This window comes from Pteropus medius, unplaced genomic scaffold, assembly GCF_902729225.1.
Source record: "Pteropus medius unplaced genomic scaffold, Ma_sr-lr_union100, whole genome shotgun sequence".
NCBI classification, from domain to species: Eukaryota; Metazoa; Chordata; class Mammalia; order Chiroptera; family Pteropodidae; genus Pteropus; species Pteropus medius.
In genome coordinates, this window is record NW_024349797.1 from 15,842,207 (window position 1) to 15,852,221 (window position 10,015).

The 10,015-nt window shown below is 54.6% G+C and overlaps 1 protein-coding gene across 1 annotated transcript in view; it reads left to right on the top strand.

The window, feature by feature from the left end:
* RIN3 (Ras and Rab interactor 3) overlaps positions 1-6,433 on the top strand; it is a 100,063-nt gene extending 93,630 nt beyond the window's left edge. The window contains exons 10-11 of the mRNA XM_039884056.1: positions 2,633-2,796; positions 5,568-6,433. Coding sequence (XP_039739990.1) covers positions 2,633-2,796; positions 5,568-5,888 — 485 coding nt within the window. The 3' untranslated portion in view covers positions 5,889-6,433. The remainder of the gene's footprint in view (positions 1-2,632; positions 2,797-5,567) is intronic.
* Positions 6,434-10,015: the final 3,582 nt, after the last annotated feature.

A 10,015-nucleotide genomic window follows, 5' to 3' on the forward strand; every position in this document is an offset into this window, starting at 1 on the left:
CTGGGCTCTTTCCTCCTGTGTTTCACAGTTCGTATGAATGAACAATTTTGCATTCAACAAAAGCCCACGAGCCAGATTCCAGAATCTATGTACTTTGGGACATTCATGATCTTCCCACCGGTTCCATGTGCTTTAATTTGGCAAAGGACCAGGGACAGGGTCCCATGTTCTTCACAGCAAGCATATTGTGTGTGAGAGGTCAGCGTAGAGCAGAAGTAGAGAGGGCCAGGATGTTGAGCCGATGAGACCCCAGCCCCCTTCTAGCCTCTCTCTGCAGCTCCCACCACGCTGGGTGATTATGGAGTCGATGGGATACCCAGGCTGCGCTGGGCACCTGGCTGGAGCCAGCTCAAAATCTGAGCCTCTCCTGGAAGCACCCTCTAGGACTCCTTCTCCATGCCCACTGACAGCTGGCCATGCTGGGCTAATATCTTAACAGAGGCAGTGAGTTTTTCCCATGAACATACAACTCTACCCAGAGAAAACAACCAGCTCCAAACCTCACAGCAGGAGGAATCGCCTGCCACCTAGTGGTCCTGGCAGACACTACAGAGCCCTAAGTCAAAGGGAAGTTGCAAAAAGGACCACGTGGGCTGTGAAAAAGCAGGGCTTGAGCAGGAAGCCTGAGCTGCTAAGGCTTGGAGCTCCTCCCCTTCTTCTCAGAGGGAGAGAAGCCCCAGAGCACCACCCCGAGGTCACCTAACCGCCATGCAATACTCACAGGTTACTAAACTACACTTCACACGTATTCACCTTACTTACCTTTCACAATGACATTATGAGATTTGCAGATGAGGAGAGGGAGGCTAAAGAGATCACAGAGCTGGCTGCTGAAGGGCGAAGACCTAGATCCTGCTCTCTAACTCCAAATCTGTACTCTTGATCAGTGCCCCGCACTCACCCCTCCGTTTCTAGCCAGGGAGACACGATGACAGGTGGGAAACAGGATCGTCGAGGTATGCCAAGTAGAGGACTGGGACTCTTGGGCGGCAAGCCCAGCAAAAGCTTCCGAGCACACATGGGCTCTGAGCTTGGCTGGAAAAGGAGATACATGCATGAGTGGTTTATTGGCCCTTCTCAGATAAGCCAAATTCCATGGTGGCCTTGATTACATATACATATGTTTTAATGTCTCTTTCTGATATTGCTATGAAAGGGTGAATGATCTTGTGAACATAAACTCCTTTACCTTACCTCCGACTGACCTCTGCCAGGGTGTGAATTTTCCCATAGTGATCATGGAATTTATAAGTATAGGTAGGCAGCTTCATCCAGTGTAAGTTAGGAATGCTTGAAGCTGCAAATAACCCATGATGCAACTAACTAGTAATAGTTTAAATCAGAGTGAGGGGCTGTTTTGTCTCTTGCATCAAGCAATCCCGATGTAATAATGAAAGTTTTTAGCCCTGCCATCAGGAAATTATGGACCCAGCTCTTTCTATTATTCTTTAGAATATAAGCCTTTGTCTTTGTACCTGTCACCTCTGATCACAAAACAGCTGCCATGCCTCTGGGCTCACCTCTGTGTTCCAGGCAGGAGGAAAGGGATAAGCAAAAACAGGAAGGAACATATCGACTGATTCTGCTCCTTTCAAAAGGCTTTCCTGGAAGCCCCACCCAGGGATTTCCACTTATATCTAAGTAGCAGAATGGGGTCTCCTGCCCTCTACTCTGAGCTGCAAGGGAGTCTGGAAAATTAACATTTTTAGTTAAGCGTTACTTCACTCCCAAAAATATAGAGTTCAATAGAGTTAGGAAGAAAGAGAAGATGGGATTTGGGTGGGTCGCTAGGAAAATCAGCCTCATTTCATTGTCCTGACACATAAAAGGCTGGGGAGCGAGGCCTGGGAGGGAACCTCATGGAAGTCACCCTCCCTCTCCCTAAAGTGAAGGGGCTCAGCGAGGCTGGTGCTTCTCCAACAGTTTAACCAAAGCCCTGAACGAGCAAAGGAGAATGGACTTGTAAGCATCCGTGCACATTACCATCCTTTATCTTAAAATCTCATGTAAATTTTGCAGTCTAAATTATCTCAAAGCTTAAAATCACTTTAGGAAACATTAGGTATTAAGAATATACATGAATTACTTTAAGAAGGTAAAAAAGATGGAGACATGAACGATTCAAGTTTACTTTAAATCTTTTTAAATTGTGTATGTTAGTATAACCATAATTAAAATTTTATCTACATCTTTTAAAAGTTATTTTTAGAATATGATATATACATCAGTATGTATGCTTATACAGGTGTGTATAAATACATACAGTGAGCAGTCTCCTCCCCACCCTTATCTCTCAGCCACCCCTTTCCCCACCCTAAAGACATCCATGATTATCAGTTACTTGGGTATCTTTTAATGTGTAAAACGCCATTTTAAAAATAAGCAAGAGTTACATCCCAAAGGGCAGCCATCGAGCAGAGAGTCTGGCAGCTCCGGGCTGGACTTCAGGAAGCTCACAAGGCTGTGGGGAGGGCTCCGGCTGAAGTTCGTAGGTGACAGTGCTGCATGGGTGTCCACAGCAGCCGCGGTGGGTGGAGCTTAGAACGGTGGGCGGGGCGGACCGAACTGGAGCAGGCTCCCCTCCTTTGCGGGTGGGAGTCCTAGTTCAGCCCGCACACCCTTGTCACCGCAGGTTCCTACTATCTGACCACCACTTACGGGGCCCTGGAGCACATCAAGAACTACGACAAGATCACAGTGACCCGGCAGCTGAGTGTGGAGGTGCAAGACTCCATCCACCGCTGGGAGCGCCGGCGCACGCTCAACAAGGCTCGGGCCTCCCGCTCCTCCGTGCAGGTGACGCCAGGGACAGAGGATGAGAGGGGACCATGGCCCAGATACCATCCCCACTGGCCGCTGACTGGCTGTTCTGGCTGGCCACCCAGTGTCTGCTAGTGTGTGCCTAGCCCTGGGGGGCCTAGGAAAGTATCACCAGGCGTTGGTGTTCTGTTGGGCAGACAAGACAGGGATAGGAGGCATGAGACTTCTTTCCGACATTCCTAAGCACCCACTATGTCGTAGCGCTCTGCTAGGGCTGGCGACATGGACATAAGTCGTGCCAGTCCCACTTTGGGGAAGCCCATGAGCTGATCCACAGCCTTACCCATCGGTCCCTGGACAAACGCAGCAGCTGCCGGGGTCCCCCTGCCCCTAGCCTGGCCCCTGCACTCCAGCCTCCAGTCCCTCTCAACCCTCTCTATAAAATCTCAGTATTCACTGACGGCCAGACTCCTGGCTCCTCCACCACTCCCATCATCCCATACCCTCAGGCTGCATCAAATCAAGCTACCCCTAATTCCCCAGACATGCTGAGTTCAACTCCCTCTGCCCATGCTGGTCCATCTCTCTTTCACTGGCTGCCACCTGTCCATCCTCTTTATTCCCTGACCCCTTCCTCCACCTGACCCCCCCCCACCTGTCTCTGTGTTTCCTGCTGCTACTGTCCCCACTGCAGCATGCATCACACCATATTGTAACCATCTATGTATGAAGATGTCCTAGGAGAGAAGGCTGATGGCTCACGTGTCTCGGGAGCCCCAAGCCCAGGGCCTAGGACAGAGTGGGACTGGGGTGTGTGCAGATTGGAGGGAGTTAGGACAGTGAGCCAAGCAGTGATCCAGAGATGTAAATAGCTGTGCAGACTCACTTCCCTGACACCCGGAGCACACTGGGCTTGACCCTAATCCTGGGTTTCAAGATGGCCCATCTGCAATGGGCAGAGCCCAGGCCTGGGAAGTGAGAGGCTCAAGGTCTGGACCCAGCTGAGTACTAGCTTACTGTGTGACCCTGAGCAGTCCCTGCCCCTCTCTGGGACTCAGTTTCCCTATCAGCACAGGTGGGCTGTAGACTAGATGTGCTTTGCGTCCCCAGAATATGTTCGAGACTGCCAAGCTGATGCCCCCCTCCTCGAATCCATGGTGTCTTGATAATGTTTAGTAAAAAGCTCTAATTTTAGCTTTTGTTGATTCCCATGGTATAAATACTCCCACCGCAACTGGTTGCAAGCCACTAACCTGGCACCACTGAGCCTCGAATTGGGAAGACACATACACAGTTGGCTTTCTCAAGCTGGTATGAGCCAGCACGAGTTGGCAAGAGCCAGGTCCAGGACACCACTGCTCCCCACCTTCTCCTGGGACACTTGTCCCTCCCGTTCTTGGAATATGGGCATTCTTGGTTCAAGCCTGCCCCAGGCATTCATTGCTTCTGGCTTCCACCCTGTGGCTTCGCAATGCTGAGCCAGACAGAGCATCGGTGTCTCCCACTGGGGAGGCGAAGCTAGGGAGAAAGTCCTAGGATCAGAGATGAGGAGCCCTTCAGCATTATTTCTGGGGTTTGGGGAAGGCAGCCCCCTCCCAGTGCCTCTTCTGCACCCCATGCCCTAAGCCCCATCCTTCCCTGGGAGTAAAAGCCCAGAGCCTGACAGTCATCAGTAGGTATAAAGGGCTCTAGGGAGGCCTAATGGAAGACAAGGAGATCACAGGCAGCCACTAAGACCCAGGGGAGTGGGCTGGGCTTCTCTTCCTGGAAAAAGGGGGTGATCCCAGTAAAGCTCTTGACAGGGAGCCTGGCACCTCAGGTGCGCTCCCCACTCCACAGCGTTATCATCATCACCATGGTGAGAAGGCTGTGCTGTTATCATCCTTCCACAAGGGGGCAACGCCGCACACAGCCCTTCCTACCCGCCCTCACGGCGCCGGAGCAGTTCTGTATGCTTACAGCCCATGGTGTAAGAACCGGTGTTATCCCAGTTTACAGTTGAGGAAATACAGGTTCAGAGAGGTCAAGGTCGCGCAGGGACTGGAGAGCTCGTCCTTCCACCGTATGATCCTCCCTCCCGGGCTGGTAAAGGGCACTGACGTGTATACGAGTGCTCCCATCCCCAGCCCCGCAGGCATCGCCTCATCCCTGCCCACCAGGCTCCTGCAGTCCCCCTCACCACCTTTCAGACCCAGATCCTCTCCCGCTTCCACCGAGCCTTTCCCATGCCAGTCCCTGCCCTCCAGCTCCTCCTCAGAGCCCCTCCCCACCCTTAGGCTCTTCCAGCCCTAAAGGCGGAACTGTTCCTCCTGCCTCTGCATCCCCAGCTGAACCATGGGATGCTGAGACTGGCATCTGCCCCCGATTTTATTTATGCCGCCCTCCCTGCCTCGCGTTGCGCTACGGGGTGCAGGAGGACTCGGGAAGGCAGAGATGATGAAGAGACGAATAAATGCTGGCGAGCTCATAAATTGACCACCAGGAGGCGCTCTCACTCCTCGTTGACAAGACAAAGCTATTGACTCACCCAGAATGTTCAGCCCCATTGAGATGTGAGGCTCAGAGATGGAAAGGCCCTGCCTTAGGTCACAAAGCAGGGTCAGCTACAGGTGCTCTGACTTCCAGCCTCACGACCGCTCCTGCAATCCTCTCTCTACAGAGAGGGGCCTGGGGCCCAGAGAGGAAAAGGACTTATCCAAGGCCATTCAGTCTTTACCTCTGCCCAAGCTCCCACTGTTGGGGTGGGGGTGAGACAGAATGTCCCCTTGGCCCGCCAGTGACGCCACCCCCTGCATCTCACCCCGCAGGACTTCATCTGCGTGTCGTACCTGGAGCCCGAGCAGCAGTCACGGACGCTGGCGTCACGGGCAGACACCCTGGCGGAGGCGCTGTGCGCACAGTGCGCGGACAAGTTCGAGGTGGCGCGGCCCCAGGACCACCGGCTCTTCGTGCTGGTGGACGGGCGACGCTTCCAGCTGGCGGACGAGGCGCTGCCGCACCGCATCAAGAACTATCTGCTGCGGAGTGAGCCCAAGCGCGACTTCCATTTCGTGTACCGGCCCCAGGACAGCGGCGGGGACAGCGGGGACCCGCCCTGCCTCGTGGTGCGGGAACCCAACTTCCTGTGAAGCCAGGGCCACTGCAGCCCCTCAGTGGCAGTGTTTACCGAGACCGGCTGGGGAAGAAGCGGGCGGACTGGGCTCACACTTGAGCACCCTCACACTCACACTCAGCTGCACCCCTCATACATGCAGGAGCCCGACCTCTGACCACACACACTCCCAGCATGGACGCCCCCACGTCACACATGCTCACAACCCACTGAGCATGCCTAGACCAACATGACAGGACAGTTGTGAACATGACGCGAAGCAGTGGCCCAGCGTGCTTCCTGAAGGAGGGGCGGCACCGAGAGGCCAAATTATTTGTTAGCCAGAAAGGGAAACTGAGGCTCAGAGAAAGAACGTACTCTCCAGCCATTTGCAGCAAAAGAGCCCAATCCTGTCTAGGGCCATGCCGCCCTGAACGCGCTGGATTTCTAATCTCGGAAGCTAAGCAGGGTCTGGCTGGTTAGTACTTGGTTAGGAGACCATCTAGGAAGACCAGGTGCTGAAGGTATAAAAAAAAAAGCCCAATTCTGGTGCCTATTCACACACAGCCCCTCAGATCGGTCTCTCTGTGTTTCCCAGCACATGCCCAGGAAGAACTTAGCTTCCCCAGACCTGTCCTCAGGAGGAGTGACCTGGCCACAGCCCACTCCCTACTCACCCCTCCTCCCCTGCGCCCCCAACATGGAGCTGTGACATTTTAGGTGCACCTAGAATCTCAGGAGCATCTCTCAGGGTGTGTGGAGATGGGCCCCCACCCCCCAATCCGGGCACCGAGCCTGCCCTCAGATACCAGCATCCACAGTCCCCCCTCCGCCACTCCGGAACCCTTCCAGAAGCAGCCCGACATAGGACGAGACTGCCACATGATGAAGCCAGCTCCACAGCTATATGGACGAGCCCAGGCTTGGCTACACGGGACACTGACAGGGCCCTTTCCCTGGTGGACACACCCCAGGGCCATGGCAATTGTGGCAAGAGGCACTGTGTGGAGAGAGTTTAATAAAAGCCCTTTTGAAAATGGCATCTCCTTTTCTCAAGAGGCCGAAGCTCTGCTCAGCCAGCCAGGACCCCATTAACAGCCTAAACCCCTTCCCAGGCAAGGTTCAGAAGTCACCCTCCTTTGCACTGAGGTCCCTGTCTTTTGGCAGAGTTTGCAGTGCACCTCCAGCCCTTCTCAACGCCCAGGGCCCTGGCCCCTGTCTGTCCCTCAGCCTAGTCATCTCCCGTGTCCTCGCCATCCTTGGTTCCCATCATATCCACCTCTGGATTATTTCCAGAACAGTCTCTCACCTTCCTGCCTCTGCTACCTATCCCAAAACTACCACCCCCTGTATTCTTTGCCTGGTCAAACATGTATGCATCCTTCCAAACCCATCTCCTCCAGGAAGGCTTCTCTGACTTCCTGGGCTGGCCAGCTGGTCCTTGTCCACATTCCCACAGCCCCCTGGGCTCATCCCTCTCACAAGAAATCCCACTGAATTGCGGTTGTCTCTGATACTTCTGCCTCCTCCACCAGATTTGGACCATTCATGTCTGTGTCCTCAGCATTGATTATAAATGTGTGTTTGCTGGATACCTGCCAGTGTCAGCACTCTTCCAAGCCTGGATGGCAGTGAGCAGAGTGCCCAGGGGAGGTCAGCTAGACTACCGGCATTAAACTTCTGGGCATCATCGACCACTCAGGCAGTCGACAGACGCCTGTCAGACTCTGGCTCCAGGCCAGCCTTCTATGAGATGAGGAGATCGTGAGCCCTGGAGGACTTTTCAGACTGGGGGTGGGGAGACTCGGGGTGGGGGAGGTAGGCAGTGTAACAGACATGAGAAAATGAGCAAATACCCAGAAGCTGAGGGCGGCCAGCCATGATCCCAGGTTGTCCTCCCTGCCTTCCCCCTGCATCCCCCATGAAGACTCTGTCCCCTTCCTGAGCATCCAGGGCTCCCTGAAGCCCTGAGCCCAGCTGGCCACACAGCCATGTGCCCCAAGCTGTAAGGCAAGGTGCCCGCTGCCTCCCACAAGGCCTGAGACTAGAGGGGAAAGTCAAAAGGAGATCTAGTTACCCAAGTACCGTCTTGCCCAGGTGGGACCCAAGCTTGGGGTGAGGTGGGATTCACAGGGTGGATTGGGCACCAAGCCTGGAAGGGGGCAGAGTCAGCCACTGAGATTTGGGCCATTGTCAAAACACCACATGTGCGTGTGTCATGTGTATGTGAGTGTGTGTACCAGGCCCACCATCCTGAAGCCAATTCTGAGGCCCACCCACCAGGAGAGACCAGAAAGCAAGAGAGCTGGGGCCACCTGAAGCTCCTGTCATCTGGGTGCCTCTGCCCCAGGGAGGGGTGACAGGACGACCTCAGGTGTCAGGGCATGATGTAGGGCCACGAGACAGGGCATCACACACGCTGAGCCGTCCACAGTGCCTGGCGCTATGAGCAAGCCCCCTGCGTGATTTTATTTAACCTGTACAGCAGCCCCTTGAAGGAGGCATCTATGGATGAAATGGGAGAAAGAGGGTGTGCCAGTCTGTTTGGACCACGACAAAAGGCCACAGACTGGGGACTTCAACAAAAGGAATGGATTTTCTCACCGTTCTGGAGGCTGAAAGTCTGAGACGAAGGTGTCGGCAGGGTTGCTTTGTCCTCGGCTCACAAATGGCCGCCCCTCGCTGTGTCCTCACAGAGCCTTTTCTCTGTGCACGAGCAGCTCTGGTGTTTCTCCCTCTTCTTATAAGGACACCGATCCTATTGAATTAGGGCCCACCCTTCCGACCTCGTGTAAATTAATCACCTCTTTAAAGGCCCCGTCTCCAAATACAGTCACATTTTGACGTACTGAGGGTTAGAGCTTCAACATATGAACTTTGGGGGACACAATTCAGCCCATATCAGGGAGTGACTGACTCACCCAAGGTCATGGAGCTGCTCAGAAGCCAAAGTGAAGTTTGAACTCAGGCCAAGTGACCCCCAAATCTAGGGCTCTTTTCCTTGCCCCCCACACATAGCAACCTCAGCGACCTGTTCGTAGAAAAGCAAAGTCAGATGAGCCTCGCCCGTCGGGCCGCAGCCCTGGGTGGACTTTGCAGAGGCAGCAGCCATGGCCGAGCATCACAGAGCTGAAGTGCCCAAGAGAACCCAGATGCTGCTGAGCAGGCCTGGCTTCTCCACAGGCCCACGCAAGGGGTCAGGAGTCCAGAGCTCTGTGTGTGTGTGTGTGTGTGCGCGCGCGTGCTCATGCTTAGCACATATGCAAACATATGTGTGTGTCCAAGGGTGACAGGACCACAGGCTGTCCATAGGACAAGGACTTATCTGTGTCCCCTCCCTGGGGACACAGATAAGTCCATAGGACACAGACTTATCTGTGTTCCCTCCCTGGGGACACAGATAAGTCCATAGGACAAGGACATATCTGTGTCCCCTCCCTGGCATTTGCCTCCCCCTCCCACCGTGGCTCCTCCTTCCCTCTGCTTGTACCTGGCCTACAGCTTGAGTCTGGGGCTGGGGCTAGGGCCAGCAGTGCTGAGAGAAGCCACCCAGCAAGTCTGCAGAGAAATGGGCATGCCCTCACCTCTCCCTGCTGCTCCTCCATCCCCATGCCCGGTCGTGTCCCATGCCTGGCCGTGTCCCAAGCCTAGCTGTGTCCCCTGCCTGGCTGTGACAGCTGGGTGCGAAGTCCTGCCCATCAGGAAAAGTCTCTGGCCCTGAAGGTGCCTGGCGCATGATGGCCTCACAACACCTTAATGGGGTGTACCCGGTTCGTCCCAGTTATGAGCAAGTTTCTGCTGGGAGTACGGGGGACCGGCCTGCAGATGAGCTGGGCAAAGAATAGTAGAGGCCCTGAGGGAGAGCAGAGACGGCAAGAGGAGGGGAAGGTCCCCGTGTGAAGGTGGACATCCTTTATTTTCCCGTCCCAGTCACGGACAAGCCTGCCGTGCCCACTCGGTGGCCTGAGGCCATGTCTGGAAGGCCTGACACACATTTGCAGACGTGGTCACTATGTACGTTCTCAGTTGGCCAGAATCTTGGATTGGAACTGCCTCCTGCTCCATGGTGTCCTCTGGGGTGGCGAAAGTGGGGAACAGCTGTGGCAGAAACCAGGCCTGTCCTTCTCAGGAAAGTCACGCAGACCAGGGCGTTGGGAAGGAAAG